This window comes from Hemiscyllium ocellatum, chromosome 26, assembly GCF_020745735.1.
Source record: "Hemiscyllium ocellatum isolate sHemOce1 chromosome 26, sHemOce1.pat.X.cur, whole genome shotgun sequence".
Classification (NCBI taxonomy): domain Eukaryota; kingdom Metazoa; phylum Chordata; class Chondrichthyes; order Orectolobiformes; family Hemiscylliidae; genus Hemiscyllium; species Hemiscyllium ocellatum.
Window position 1 is genome coordinate 2,612,023 of NC_083426.1, and position 16,643 is coordinate 2,628,665.

The 16,643-nt window shown below is 46.3% G+C and overlaps 1 protein-coding gene across 3 annotated transcripts in view; it reads left to right on the top strand.

Moving 5' to 3' along the window:
* The window catches only part of srgap2 (SLIT-ROBO Rho GTPase activating protein 2), a 230,400-nt gene that overhangs the window by 94,810 nt on the left and 118,947 nt on the right, over positions 1-16,643 (top strand). Inside the window, exon 1 of one of the 3 annotated variants that reach the window (XM_060845269.1) lies at positions 10,300-10,348. The exons of the other annotated variants lie outside the window; for them this stretch is intronic. Within the exon in view, the coding sequence (XP_060701252.1) occupies positions 10,303-10,348 (46 nt within the window). The 5' untranslated portion in view covers positions 10,300-10,302. Of the gene's footprint in view, positions 1-10,299; positions 10,349-16,643 lie in introns of those variants that run through there. 3 annotated transcript variants of the gene reach the window in all.

A 16,643-nucleotide genomic window follows, 5' to 3' on the forward strand; every position in this document is an offset into this window, starting at 1 on the left:
TGTGTGGGGTGGGTATGTATGTGTTGGGCGGGTGTGTGTGGGGGTGGTTGTGTGTGTGTGTGTGTGGGGCAGGTGTGGGTGTGTATGTGTGTGGGGTGGGTGGGGCAGGTGTATTTGTGTGCGTGTGTGTGTGTGTGTGGGGCGGGTATGTATGTGGTGTGTGTGGCGCGGGTGGGTATGTGTGTGTGTGTTGGGGGTGGGGTGATGTTGAGAAGGGGGAGGGAATAATTCCATTCAGATTCATTCCTTCAGCCCGCAGATCAAGTCTGTCAAATGTGCAATTCAAATGATTTGCAGGTTCCTGTCATAGAGTCATAGAGATATACAGCACGGAAACAGACCCTTCGGTCCAATCCGTCCATGCCGACCAGATATCCCAACCCAATTTAGTCCCACCTGCCAGCAGCCAACCCATATCCCTCTAACCCCTTCCTATTCATCTACCCATTCAGATGCCTCTTAAATGTTGCAATTGTACCATCCCCCACCACATCTTCTGGCAGCTCATTCCATACATGTACCACCCTCTGTGTGAAAAATTTGCCCCTTAGGTCTCTTTTATATCTTTCCCCTCTCACCCTAAACCTATGCCCTCTAGCTCTGGACTTCCCCATCCCAGGGAAAAGACTTTGCCTATTACCCTATCCATGCCCCTCATAATTTTGTAAACCTCTATAAGGTCACCCCTCAGCCTCCGACACTCTGGGAAAAACAGCCCCGGCCTGTTCAGCCTCTCCCTACAGCTCAGATCCTCCAACCTTTTCTGAACCCTTTTAAATTTCACAACATCTTTCCGATAGAAAGGAGACCAGAATTGCACAAATTTTCCAACAGTGGCCTAACCAATGTCCTGTACAGCCACAACATGACCTCCCAACTCCTGTACTCAATACTCTGACCAATAAAGGAAAGCATACCAAACACCTTCTTCACTATCCTATCTACCTGTGACTCCACTTTCAAGGAGCTATGAACCTGAATTCCAAGGTCATTTGTTCAACAACATTCCCTACAACCTTACCATTAAGTGTATAAGTCCTGCTAGATTTGCTTTCCCAAAATACAGCACCTCACATTTATCTGAATCAAACTCCATCTGCCACTTCTCAGCCCATTGGCCCATCTGGTCCAGATCCTGTTGTAATCTGAGGGGCGGCACAGTGGACCTAGTGGTTAGCACTGCTGCCTGACAGCACTAAAGACCCAGGTTCAATTCCCCCCTCAGGTGACTGTGTGGCGTTTGCACATTCTCCCCGTGTCTACATGGGTTTGCTCCGGTTTCCTTCCACAGTCCAAAGATGTGCAGGTTAGGTGAATTGGCCATGCTAAATTGTCTGTAGTGTTAGGTGTAGGGGTAAATGTAGGGGAATGGGTCTGGGTGGGTGCGCTTTGGCGGGTCGGTATGGACTTGTTGGGCCGAAGGGTCTGTTTCCACACTGTAAGTAATCTAATCTAAAGTAACCCACTTCACTGTCCACTACACCTCCAATTTTGGTGTCATCTGCAAACTTACTAATCCTTGTGGCACTCCACTGGTCACAGGCATCCCAGTCTGAAAAACAACTTTCCACCACCACCCTCTGTCAGTGGAAGAATCATTTCAATTATCTTAAATTTAAATCATAATGTCTTCCCTCCCTCCACCCAGATTGTCAGCACCACAAGGTGCCCTTACCTTGTACATTTAGCACAAGAGAATATGCCAGGACACCAGGTTGGCACAGAGCTAAGGAAGACATTGTTGGGAAGGTGGAAACCACAGGCTGTACCCCCATGACAAACCCTTTCTTTCCCATCGATCCTACCCCCATCTTGGCCAACTCTCTCAGCCTCTTCCTGACAACGGAGTCCTCTTTGAGTTTTCAACTCAATGTCATCTCTGTCCATCACCAAGAGGGTTAGTGCTGACTCAATGTGTCAAATGGCTTCCATCTGCACTGCAGGGATTCTATGATTCTAAGAGCATCTGTTTCTAATTGCTTTGTCTGTGCCCTGCCTCAGCCTCGGCTGCTGCTAAAAGCCCTGGCAATATTGCTGGTCTTTCCCCACTTTGCTATTTCTGAAATGGAGAGAGAGAATGTTGGAGAATCTCAGCAATTTTCAGATCCAGATCTGTACATGCTCTAAAATGTGCAATCAGTAGTGTATTTGAACTTCAGTTTGAGTCAATGAACCTTGAGTGCTGTCATGAAAAGGGGAAACAAATCAATAATTGGATGGAAATACACAGTTGCATATTGCTGGCTGTGTGTGTCACCCACTCCAGGCTGATAGCAATTGCCAATTTCCTGTCTTATGATTGTTTCGAAACTGGGGTTCCGGGATAGTTTTATTTGGTTCCCACTGTTAGAATCTGAGTTCTGACGATACTGGAGAAGCCAGAGCCTTGTGATGATGCATCTTGATAGACCATAATATTATAGAGAATAAACCGAGTGAATCAACCAAGATACAAAAATAAGTGTCAGTATTCCAGAGTTGGTTTGAAATGGAAGAGAATTCAGATTTACTGTACAAACATAACGATGGTGTAGGGAAGATAGTTATTGTAAATCATATACACTGCATTTTGTATATATAATACTTAAGACTCAGACATTCAGGATGAACAGGAGATAAATCTGAGTTCCCAGGCACATGATGGTTGAACTACCCTTTAAACAGCTGATACAGACAAGATCGATCACACCTGGGCATTAGTGACATTGTGGAGAAAGTGAGGACTGCAGATGCTGGAGATCAGAGCTGAAAATGTGTTGCTGGAAAAGCGCAGCAGGTCAGGCAGCATCCAAGGAGCAGGAGAATCGACCTTTCGGGCATAAGCCCTTCTTCACGAAACTTAAAGTTAACTTTAACTTTCACAACATATACTCTCTCTGAACTGTCCTTACTGTGAGTAAACACCTCATCTCCAGTTCCTGCTGCTGTTTCTGATTGTCATGTTTTATCTGTTAAACTCTTTAAACAACATAGCTCCAGTTTCCATAGTAATAGATTTCCACATGCTGCATTTATCCAATTTTCTACAGTTTAATGTTAATTCTTAATTCCTCCCACAGTCCAAAGGTGTGCAGGTTAGGTGAATTGGCCATGCTAAATTGCCCATCGTGTTAGGTGGATTAGTCAGGGGTAAATGTAGGGAAATAATGTAGAGTCTGGGTGGGTTGCTCTTCTGAGGGTCAGTGTGGACTTGTTGGGCTGAAGGGCCTGTTTCCACACTGTAAGTAATCTAATCAATGCTGACCGATCTCTCCTGTGCATCTCCCACTCCGAGCTCAGCTCACCTATCTTCAGTTGAAAGGTACCAAAGTCTCTGTTAGGCCCTGTGTTGCCATTTTCAGCTAAACTCTGCACTTTCAGAAATCCATCTCCGTAATGTCCACATTCAGCAGCAAACAGTGAGGCCAGAGGAGAAGAATTATTTGGGGAAGGAGACAGTGGCTCCATTTGGGAGGTTCCAAACACAAATAATGCAAATTGAACTCTGAATGTAAATGTTCCTGCTTGACTTTTCTAACATAGGCATCAAGGCCACCGAACCAGGTGCATTTGAGCTTTATTTATACACAAACATTTCACGGTTTTCACCAAAGTTCAAAATGGCTGCCTAGGAGAGGACCTGTTTGTTTTTATCAACAGGATTTCCTTGCAGCCAGAAGCCAGTCATTAATATTAGCATCAACCCGGCAATTAAGGGATTAGTTTCCACTTGCCAGGAAGAATGCGGCTGTGTTGTGGGCCAGCATTCTAAACCCTCCTGTCCTGACAAGATACAGCAACACCTGAATATTATTGACAGCATGCTGTGGCTCTCACAATCCTTCACTATTGAGAGGTAAGAAGCCTTCGCTCAGTGGGAAACTTCCTAATCAGTCTGTTCAGAAATGTTATCACACACCTCTGAAGCAGGTGGGCCTTGTACATGGGCCTCCTGGCTCAGAAGTAGGGACATTACCCACTGCACCATGTTTCTTACTGTAGAGACAGTCAGCAGTTGATAATGAACAAACATTCCCAAACTACCTCACTACAGCAATCACCTTGTGTCTCATATCATATCTGCACTGAGGTGTAAATGTTTCACCTGGAGGGTGGTGCGGGTATGGAATGAACTGCCTGAGGAAGTGCTGGAAGCTGATACGATTACAGCATTTCCAAGGCATCTGAATGGGGATATGAATAGGAAGGGTTTAGAGGGATATGGGCCAAATGCTCCAAATGGGACTAGGTCAGATTGGGATGTCTGGTCGAGGCGGATGAGATGGACGGAAGGGTTTGTTTCTGTGCTGTATGACTCTATAACTTCACCCCTGTTTGTGGTAATGCTGCACAATTTAATAAAATGCCTTTCAACCATTTCACTCATTCTCCAGTGTCTGCTGTGCACATTGAGGTGCATTCAGATTTGGTTCAGCAACATTATTAATGTGTATATGCTGTGGTTCAGTGGATAGTGATGGGTGTGTTGTGGAAACAGCCACTGGTAGTGATTGGGTTGGGCTGGAGTTCTGTCATCAGTCCTCCTTTCTGAGCTGGCTGGTTTATTCTAGAAGATAATAAACTATTAGTGAGTCTTCCCAAGAAGAGGCACTCATCTGAACAGGGAGAAAGTGAGGACTGCAGATGCTGGAGATCAGAGCTGAAAAATGTGTTGCTGGAAAAGCGCAGCAGATCAGGCAGCATCCAAGGAGCAGGAGAATCGATGTTTCGGTCATAAGCCCTTCAGGAATGAGGAAGGTGTGCCAAGCAGGCTAAGATAAAAGGTAGGGAGGAGGGACTTGGGGGAGGGTCGTTGGGAATGCGATAGGCGGAAGGAGGTTAAGGTGAAGGTGATAGGCTGGAGAGGGGGTGGGGGCGGAGAGGTCAGGAAGAAGATTGCAGGTCAAGAAGGCGGTGCTGTTCCGAGGGTTGGGACTGAGATAAGGTGGGGAGAGGGGAAATGAGGAAATTGGAGAAATCTGCATTCTTCCCTTGTGGTTAGAGGGTTCCTAGGCGGAAGATGAGGCACTCTTCCTCCAGGCGTCGTGTTGCCATGGTCTGGCAATGGAGGAGGCCAAAGACCTGCATGTCCTTGGCAGAGTGGGAGGGGGAGTTAAAGTGTTCAGCCACGGGGTGGTTGGATTGGTTGGTGCGGATGTCCCAGAGGTGTTCTCTGAAACGTTCCACAAGTAGGCAGCCTTTCCAGCACCACACTCTCGACTCCTATTTCCCCAGTCCCTTCCTTGACCCTCCTCTTACCATGTTCCTCCCCTCAGTGTTTTCTGTTTCCCAATCCTCATTTCCACCTCTCCCTCCCTTGCTGTCCTGATGGATATATAATCTGATTGGACATTGAGTGAATGTGTTTTGTGTGTTACTGTTCTTTCTTGATATTCTGGAGAATGATGTCCCTCCAGTTTCAGGCCGAGATCTCTCACATCTACCTGAACAGGTCCATGATTTCATCAGCGCATCCAGCAGTGCCTCTCCGTCATGAGGAATTATCAGAGTGGGTCACATCACTGTCCCCACTGATTAGTGTAATTAGCACCATTTGTAAACCCTCTGGTGTGTGGTGTGTCTAATTATAATCACCCTACTTTCTTAATTTACGTTTTTTCTGAGTTTCCTCCAAAGGCAGAATTAGTGTAACAGATACTAACAAGTGCCTAGTATCTATAAAAGGCTAGATTCCTACAGTGTGGAAACAGGCCCTTCAGCCCAACAAGTCTCCATCAACCCTTCGAAGAGTTACCCATCAGACCCATTTTCCCCTACCCTATATTTACCCCTGACTAATGCACCAAACACTATGGGCAATTTAGCATGACCAATTCACCTGACCTGCACATCTTTGGACTGTGGGAGGAAACTGGAGCAAACCCACACAGACGCAGACACGGGGAGAATGTGCAAACTCCACACAGACAGTCGCCTGAGGCTGGAATTGAACCTGGGTCCCTGGTGCTGTGCGGCAGCAGTGCTAACCACTGAGCCACTGTACTACCCACGTAGTGAAGGTTGCTTAGTTGTTTTTACTAATTACCTGTACCAAAGCCAAAGTAATATGCTTCCTGGAAATCTGAAATAAAAACAGAAAGTGGTAGAGAACCGTAGCGGGTGTGGCTGCAACTGTAGAGAGAGAGGAACCGAGTTTTGAGTCCAAGGTTACTCTTTGGGAGTGAAGAGAGGTGGAAAAGTGCTGGGGTTAATGCTGTAGAAGAAAGTTGGAAGGTCAAGTACGGCCTTGCCTACAGTAAATGTTGGACCAGCCAGTGATGTTCCTGTGTGAATAAATAAAGGCAACGGAAGGGGAAGGTGAGGGGGGAAAGTGAGATTAGAAACTCTGTCCATCTCTATTTCTATGTCGTAACCCCACCCACGCAGATCTTTTTATAAGCTATCGCTGCGCTTTCATGTACAAAGAGAGTTACTGTGCACCAACATTTCAAGCCAATTGCTTCCCTCAAGTTTTGTGCGTGCTGCTATTGGAGAGTTTGTCAGCTCTGACTCACTCAATGGTGACTCACTAGACCCTGAATCAGAGCGTTGTGGCTTCAAACCCCATCATTTCGGCCAACAGCAGAATGCTTACTACAGGAGTGCGGCACTGTCAGGGGAGACCTGAGGCCTTGCTGATGCTAATGATTATCTATGCGGCTCAGGTAACAACCCAGAGATTATTGCCTTTTAGGTTCAGTGTTTAGTTTAAACCTGAACGCTCAAATCTTTTCAGGGTTCCTTGTTCTGCCTGGGTCATCAGTTCCTGTGTGATTCACAGCAGCTGAAGACTTTCCTAGCCCCGTGATGAACATATCCAGACAGGCGATGATGTCTTTAACTCTGGCACTAGGCGACACAGGCAACACAGCCTTTAAAGTTCCTGATTGTGGCTCTAGAGAACAGTGCCTACCCCCTCACTGGACTTGTCTCCTACCATTACCAGAGTCCTTTTCAAACCCCACCTCCACCCCATTCAATGTTCTCATGCACACATGAGTTAGTTGGTCAAGGTCAAGCATTGAGGTTCCTTACCACTCCCTGCTCCACCTGCCTCTCTCAAGGTCACATGCTGCAGTCCTTGACCATTGACCAACTCCCTGCTTCACTGAGTCATGTGACTGCCTCCTGGATCAAAGTGTCTGACAACTCTCCTCTTTCCTGATGCCACACAATGTGGACAGCTCAGGTTCCAGCTCAATAATAAGTTGCTCGAGCCACTCATATAGTTGCCTGGAATCCCAGTGCTCTCCAGAAACTCCCACCCACTGCAGTCATGGCGCATCATCTGTGGATCCATATCTCTGTAATCTCATTGATTGAGTAAAGTGACAACAAGTTGAGTTTAGAGACAAAAACTATGATTCCATGTGTGATTGGTTAGATTAGATTAGATTACTTACAGTGTGGAAACAGGCCCTTCGGCCCAACAAGTCCACACCGACCCGCCGAAGCGCAACCAACCCATACCCCTACATTTACCCCTTACCTAACACTACAGTGCAATTTAGCATGGCCAATTCACCTGACCTGCACATCTTTGGACTGTGGGAGGAAACTGGAGCACCTGAAGGAAACCCACGCAGACACGGGGAGAACGTGCAAACTCCACACAGTTAGTCGCCTGAGTCGGGAATTGAACCCGGGTCTCAGGCGCTGTGAGACAGCAGTGCTAACCACTGTGCCACCATGCCGCCCACTAATTGCAGCCATTAAACACACATCATTCGGAACCTGTGCACTGAATTCTCAGTTACACCAAATTCCTGACTTGAGACTCTTTAGAAAGCTCCCCCTAAGTTCTTCATAAAGTAATCTGTAGATCTGATGTCTTTGAGATCTGTTGATAGCTTGATAAGGCTTTAAGTAAATGGGCATTTTGGTTGCTAGTTCCTCAAGCCTGGGGGTCCTCCAGCCCCTTTTCCAAATGAACTACCTTTCACTCTCCCCACTCCCCATCCTAGCCAGACACCAAAGAATGCGGGTTACTGGAGGAAGGATTGATGGAGATATTGCCTCTTACCATGTGGAGTTGGTGTTGAATTGTCTCACATTCCCTCTCCCCCCTGTGTTAACAGTAAAGCTGTTGCTATTTCTTGGTTTCTATCTGAAGCTGCCAGTGCAGAGAGTGAGGAAATGAACGAAAATCAGTCCAAAGATCGAGATTAGAAGCGAATGAAACGTGTCCTCAGAATGGTGAATCTGTGAAACAGCCATCCAGTTCCTGCTGGGATGGATTAACTGATTCAAAACAACACAGGATAAGTATCTCCCTGGGAATGGGATTGGAAGTTAGAGGATATAAACAGATTGGTATGAACCAGCAAAGATAGAGGTGATCAAATCATTAATTAGGAAGGTATTGCTGCTTTCAGTTTGCAGTGATTATTTTTCTTTACAGCATGTCCCATCCTGACAGGTTTATGTCTCAGGATTTACTCAGTTTCTGGCCTCCTGATCCACTCCCTTCCTCACCTCCCCCCAGCCAAAGTGCCTAATACAACAGTTGTCATTTATCTCATCTATTGTTTATGGGGTTTTGTCCGCAAAGATTGACTGCCCTCTTTCTCTGTTTAAACACCATCTGCACTTCGGAACTACTCCATTACCTGCTGAAGTGCACTGGGGCACCGTGAGGATGTGATAGTGCTGTGTATAGATGGAAGCTCCTTCACTCTCTATGCAATGTACTTGAATCGTGAGCAAGTGCCGAGCCTCAGTATTTACTTTCACTTCAGATCAGAAACTGGGCTTGCTATTCTTTGAATTGTATATTACTCTGATTTATCGCAGTTTTGACTCTCGTGAACAAGAATCGTAGACTCTTGGGCTTTTTTTTAAGGATTAAAAACATTTCCTGTTTAACATCCTCCTGCCTGAGCTGCTGGGTCTCTGAATGATCAAACTGGGAAAGGCAACGACTCAAAGCTGAACGATGAGTCATGAGGGTTAGACAGAGGTCTTGTCCTGATGCTTCAGGGTCACAGGGAAAGGTGAGGGTGCACAAGATTGGAAAAGGCCATTTTGGTCTCAAACATGGTAAAATCCCAGATATTACTTGTGCCCATCCCTGTTAGTCATCAGCTCTGCTAAATAATCAAGCAAAATCCCATTTGAGTTTGCTGTCTTAACCTATCTCCACATTCACCATTTGACAAAGTTAAATTATCTCTCTATCGTTCATCTACTAACTTCCATACTCTGCTCAAAAGGTTGACCCCATTCGGCAAGAACCTCCCCTTCCACTGCCTGGTCTTTCAATGAGGCTATTCTGTCTAGCTAATGCCTTTCCTAATTCCCTGTTGGAATTTCTCCAGTCCAGCTTCCAGTTTTTCTAAAACATTGAGAAAGGATGGGAACATCCCAGAATAGAGAGTCATACAATCCTACAGGCCCTTTAGCCCAAACCGATCCACACTAACCCCATTTCCCTGCATTTGGTCCATATCTTTCTAATCCTTTGCAACTGCCTTTTAAATGTTGTTAATGTACCCTCCTCAACCACTTCCACTGGCAGCTCATTCCATATGTGTACCACCCTCTGTGTAAAAAAGGTTGCCCCTTGGGTTCCCTTTTATTCTTTCCCCTCTAACCTTAAACTGACGCCCTCTAGACACCGATTCCCCAACCCTGGGAAAAAGACTGAGTGCATTCACCCTACCCATGCCTCTCATGATCTTATACACCTCTATAACATTCCCCTTCAGCCTCCTCTGCTCTTAAGACAGAAGTCTTAGCTTGTCCAACCTCACGCTCAAGTTCAGACCGATGAGGATAGGGGAGTCTGTACCTGGCTTATGGAAGAAGCAGAGAGGTTTGGTCAAGGGGCAGTTTTAAATTTAGAACAACGCTATGTTTAGTCGCGAGACCATTTGGGATGCTTCCCTCACCCTAATAGCTACATCTTTAGCCACTTGTTCTTGTTTGATTAGGGACATTCCTTTATAATGGGGGAGATTCCTTAAGTTCCCCTTTTGAGGCTATATATTTTTCCCAGTGATTTTTGAGAATGGGGGAAGTTGGATTTTTTATAACTTGCCTACTTTGCTTTTGAGTAGGAGACAGCTGACTGCTGGGCATTGTGGCTGATCTGAGATTTTGTTGCACAGATGTAGTTTCATCTCACTTTGTACATCTCAGTCTCTACCAACTGGTTGCCTGATTGAGGAAGTTGAAACTGAAATCGGGAATATTGCTCCTCACCGTGGATCTGGGGGAGGGACTAATACCATGTTGGGTCACGGTGCATCAGGCTGTCCTCTTTAGATCTCGTGTCTGAGTTGTGGTGACAGCAGTTTTATTTTTGTGAAGACACGAGAGAGAATGAAACACTCTGCGATAAAGACCGTGTACATACGTCTTTGTAAAGGTATTTAAAACTTGATATTTTTAACAAGAAGGGTAGCGACCAGAAAGGATAGTGTGAGCAGATTCAAAGGTAACTTACAAAATGGAAAGAAAAGGTAAATTCTTGAAAATAAGGACACTGCAGGGGTCTGGTGCAAACAGATTGGGTCAAGCGAGACTGATTGGATACGTTTGTCAGAGTCAGTACAGGAAAGATGGGTTGAGTGGCTCCTTCCTGTGTTATGTTCTGATCCTGGTAAAAGGCAGTTTTGTTTGTAATTCCCAATATCATAACAATCTTTGCAAAGGGACATTTTACTGTCAGTGAAAGGTTGGAAACTGGGTTGATTGTGAGATGAATTCTTGAGTCTTGTGGTGAAATCTCGATGTTCCTGAGCTTGGATTTTTAGTCTGATTCACTGATTGTATTAGATTTGTTGAGAGATTTGCTGCCCTGCTTGCTGTGGTTCAGTGGACGGAGTTGTTCAAGTTGCCAATTCTATTTGCTTTGACTTGGGGTTGAGACTGACCATTTCCGAAGGTGTTTGGTGCCTGGAAGGATACAGGTTGGGACAGGGAACACCACAACCTTTAAAAATATATGTAGATGAGCACTTGACATGTCACAACATAACAAAACAGTGGACCACGAGCTGGGAAGTAGGACTGGAGCAGTCTTTGTTGGTAGGCAAAAATGAGGACTGCAGATGCTGGAAACCAGAGTTTAGATCAGAGTGGTGCTGGAAAAGCACAGCAGGTCAGGCAGCATCCGAGGAGCAGGAAAATTGACATTTCGGGCAAAAGCCCTTCATCAGGGCTTTTCGTCAATTTTCCTGCTCCTCGGATGCTGCCTGACCTGCTGTGCTTTTCCAGCACCACCCAGTCTTTGTTGGTGCAGACTCAATGGGCCAAAGGGCCTCTCCTCTGCTGTCTGATTCTATGAGCTGCCTCTGGGGGTCAGTGAGAGTGAACCCTGCTGCTGAGGAGGGGGGCAGGCAGAAGCACATGGCCACTCCAGGATTCACAGCTCAGTGCTGACGATGGCAAGAATACACTGACTGTCATCAATACCATTTCACTCAATGCCACTCAATAATACCACATGGTTATTGCTGGAAACAGTGAAAACATGGCTTCATGAAGTCATACTTCTCAAAGTCAGAGGATGTATTATTTGTCAACTGTTACTGACACTTTGCACGCTGGGCTAGACCCTAGGAAACAGGAATAGGAGGAGGCCATTCGGCCCCTTGAGCCTGCTCAGCCATTCAATAGGATCAGGGTTGATCCGACATTCCTGACATCCACTTTCCGGCCCTTTCCCCTCGATTCTCGAACTGATCAAGAATCTATCTCATCCTTGAGAAGAAATTGAGGTCTGCAGATGCTGGAGATCAGAGCTGAAAATGTTATGCTGGAAAAGCGCAGCAGGTCAGGCAGCATCCAAGGAGCAGGAAATTCGACGTTTCGTGCATAAGCCCTTCTTCAGGACTTATGCCCGAAACGTCGAATCTCCTGTTCCTTGGATGCTGCCTGACCTGCTGCGCTTTTCCAGCAACACATTTTCAGCTCTATCTCATCCTTGCAAGGTTTGTGAAGGTTTGTAGCTCAGGTTGAGGTTTAGGGTGTAGGTTTGCTCGCTGAGCTGTAGGTTTGATATCCAGACGTTTCATTACCTGGCTGGGTAACATCATCAGTGGCGACCTCCAAGTGAAGCGAAGCTGTTGTCTCCTGCTTTCTATTTATATGTTGTCCTGGATGGGGTTCCTGGGGTTTGTGGTGATGTCATTTCCTGTTCATTTTCTGTGGGGTTGACAGATGGTATCTAGATCTATGTGTTTGTTTATGGCGTTGTGGTTGGAGTGCCAGGCCTCTAGGAATTCTCTGGCATGTCTTTGCTTAGCCTGTCCCCGGATAGATGTGTTGTCCCAGTGAAAATGGTGGCTTTTTTCATTCGTGTGTAGGGCTACGAGGGAGAGAGGGTAGTGTCTTTTTGCGGCTAGCTGGTGTTCGTGTATCCTGGTGGCTAACTTTCTTCCTGACTGTCCTACATAGTGTTTGTGGCAGTCCTTGCATGGAATTTTGTGGATGACGTTGGTTTTGTCCATGCGTTGTACTGGGTCTTTTAAGTTTATTAGTTTTTGTTTGAGAGTGTTGGTGGGTTTGTCTGCTATTAGGATTCCGAGGGGTCTTAGTAGTCTGGCTGTCATTTCTGAAACTTCTTTGATGTATGGTAAGGTGGTTAGGGTTTCTGGCTGTGTTTGGTCTGCTTGTCGTGGTTTGTTCTTGAGGAATCTGCGGACTGTATTTTTTGAGTATCCGTTCTTCTTGAATACGTTGTATAGGTAGTTCTCCTTGTTTTCCGAAGTTCGTCTGTGCTGCAGTGTGTGGTGGCTCATTGGAATAGTGTTCTGATACAGCTTCGTTTGTGTGTGTTGGGATGGTTGCTGGTGACGTTAAGTATTTGGTCAGTGTTTGTCGGTTTTCTGGATACGCAGGTTTGTAGTTCTTGAGTTGACAACCTGCCTTTCCAACAATTTTTTATATCATCTGCAAATTTGGCCACAGTACCTTCACTTCTTTCCTGCAAGACGTTAATATATATTGTAATCTGTTGTGGTCCCAGCATTGATCCCTGTGGGACCCCACTGGGTACAGGTCATCAATCTGAAAAATAGCCCCTTTTCCGCACTCTCTGTTTCCTGTTAATTCTCTATCAATACTAATGTACTACTATCTCCAAAAACATGGGTACTTGTCTCATAACTTAACCTTTTGTGAGATACGTTGTCAAACACCTTCTGAAAATCCAAACGCAACACATCTGCTGGTTCCCCTCTATCTACTCTGCTTGTGACCTCCTCATAAAAACTTGAATAGGTTTATCACACTGAATGTTTCCTGTCATGGAGCCACGCTCACTCTGCTTGAGTAGATTCTGATTTTTCAGGTATACTATTAGAGGGGCTAGATACAGAGAGAAGCTCCCTCTACACTGAATCCACCAAACACTCCCAGGACAGGCTCAACATGGGGTTAGATACAGAGAGAAGCTCCCTCTACACTGAATCCAGGACAGACACACCCTTAATGTCCCTCCCAGAACAGATGCTGCTTCTCCAGCTGTTGGACACATTAGCCTTCCCTCTGCATTATTGCTCCTCTTTCAGTAAAACTGACATTGTGCCAAACTGAAGGTGCTTCTTGCCCTGGGTTTGAGCTGCAAAGCATTAGTTTGAGACTTGCTGCAACATATTTCAGGAATACTGTAATATAGAAATGTGCACACAATGGAAAACCCTGGGGCAAAGAGCACTGCATTGCTGAGGCTGCCAAGAATAACAGACTGTCCATCAACTGGAAGGGAAATGCCTTCAGGTGCCCATATCCTCCTCCCCCGCGCCCCCCCCTACACACACAGGCGCGCGCGCACACACACACACGCACACACAGGCACAGACACACACACATATGCACAGACACACGCACACACATGCTCAGACACACACAGACGCAAAGACACACACACATGCAAAGACACACACACATGCACATAGACACACACACACACACACACACGCACAGACACAGATACACACACATGCATAGATACAGAGACTCAGACACATGCACAGACACACATGCACAGAGACACATGCACAGACACACATGCACAGACACACACGCACAGACACACACATGCGCGCGCACACACGCGCGCAGACACACACACACACACACACACGCGCACAGACACACATGCACAGATACACACACACATAGACACACACACGCATAGATACAGAGACTCAGACACACACACACGCACAGACACACACACGCATAGATACAGAGACTCAGACACACACACACGCACAGACACACACACGCACAGACACACATGCACAGATACACACACATAGACACACACACGCATAGATACAGAGACTCAGACACACACACATGCAAAGACACACACACGTGCACATAGACACACACACACACACACACACACACACGCACAGACACAGATACACACACATGCATAGATACAGAGACTCAGACACATGCACACACACACATGCACACACACACATGCACACACACACATGCACAGACACACACACGCAGGCACACACATGCGCACGCACACACGCGCACAGACACACGCGCGCAGACACACACACACAGACACACACACGTACAGACACACATGCACAGATACACACACACATAGACACACACACGCATAGATACAGAGACTCAGACACACACACATGCACAGACACACACACACACAGACACATGCACAGACTCACACGCACAGGCACACACACGCAGGCACACACACGTGCAGACACACGCATAGACAAACACGCACACACGCATAGATACAGAGACTCAGACACACACACATGCACAGACACATGCACACACCACACATGCACAGACACACACACGCACAGACACAGACACACACACACACGCACAGACACACACATGCACAGACACACACACATGCACAGACACACTCACACACGCACAGACTCAGACACACACACACATGCACAAACACACACAGAGACACACACCACACATGCACAGACACACACACACGCACAGACACAGACACACGCACAGACACACACGCACAGACACACACACACACACATGCACACACACGCACAGACACAGACACACACACGCACAGACACAGACACACACACATGCACAAACACACACAGACACACACCACACATGCACAGACAGACACACACACAGACACACACGCACACACACACACGCACAGACACACGCACAGACACACACATGCGCGCAGACACACACACATGCACAGACACACTCACAGACACAGACACACACACACGGGCACAGACACACACACGCACACAGACAAACAGACACACACACACAGACACACACACATGCAAAGACACAAGCAGACACACACATAAACACTGACACACACAGTCACATACAGACACACGCACATAAAATCAAATGCAGGCATGGACACAGATGGACAGACACGCACAGACACACCTCAGTTGCCTATCGAGGACTCTATTTCCACCACGTCCTGTGGTTTTCCATCCCTTTCCTAATCATAGGCTTGGACATATGCCAAGAAACTGCAAAACAGCCTGTTTACTACAACAACAAGAGCTGCAAACGTGTCCAAACAGAACAGGGAAGTGGCCTTAAGGAGTGCCCCTTCAGTCTGAGCAGAGCTCAAAACTAGAAATTCCTGATGGAGCTAAACTTAGTTCTTGAGCATATGTTTCTGTGTTAATCTCAGTGTTGGCAGTTTGCTCATACTGACTCCCTGTATTCTTCCTCTCATTTAATTCTGTTATAATAGCATCTGACGTTGCTTTGGGAGTTTTCATTGTCAAAGAGATTAATTGTTCAAACTGGGTGAATGGGGGCGAGATCTGGAATGCTTAACTTGAACAGGTGATGGAATTTGATTCCATTAGGAATTCCAATAAGGTTGACCCAGGACAGAAGAACGAGGTTTCTTTTCTTTATTCTTGTTTGGAATGTGGGCATTCCAGGCAAAGGTGGTATTCATTGTCCCTAAACTGAGTGACCCTCCAGGTCATTTCAGAGAGACAACCACATTTGGCTTAATTTGATTTGTGACTGTCCCGATTAACGAGCTACAATGGAAAGTGTTGTTTTATGTGCTTTACAGGCAGATTGTACAATCCCAGTGCATCAGGGTAACAGAACAGAGCAGTATTCCAGTTGCCGAGAGAGTGCTGAGAGAGATCAGCACTCACATTTGATTGGTCCATTCAGTAGTCTGATAACCACAGGGAAGAAGCTGTTCTTCAATCTGTTCATACGTGTATACAAACCTTTATATCTTCTGCCCAATGGAAGAGAGTGCACGAGAGTATACCCGGGGTGGGAGGGGTCTTTGATGATGGTTGTTTCCCGAGGCAGTGGGAAATGTAGACGGAGTCGGTGGATGGGAGGCTGGTTTATGGGATGGACTGGGCTGTGTTCTCTCACTCTCTGCAGTTTCTTGCGGTGTTGGGAAGAATGGTTGCTGTATCACGCTGCGATAAATCCAGATGGGCTGCTTTCTACAGTGCGTCTATAAATATTTGTGAGATCACTTTAGGTCTGGAGTCTTGTGGAGCCCAGACCAGGTCCGGATGACAGCTTCCTTCCCTGAAGGATGTTAATGAATCAGATGGGTTTTTACCATGATTGACAGTGGTTTTGTGGTTGTTACAAGGCTAACAACTCCAAGTTCAGGATTATTATCCGACTCAAATTGCACC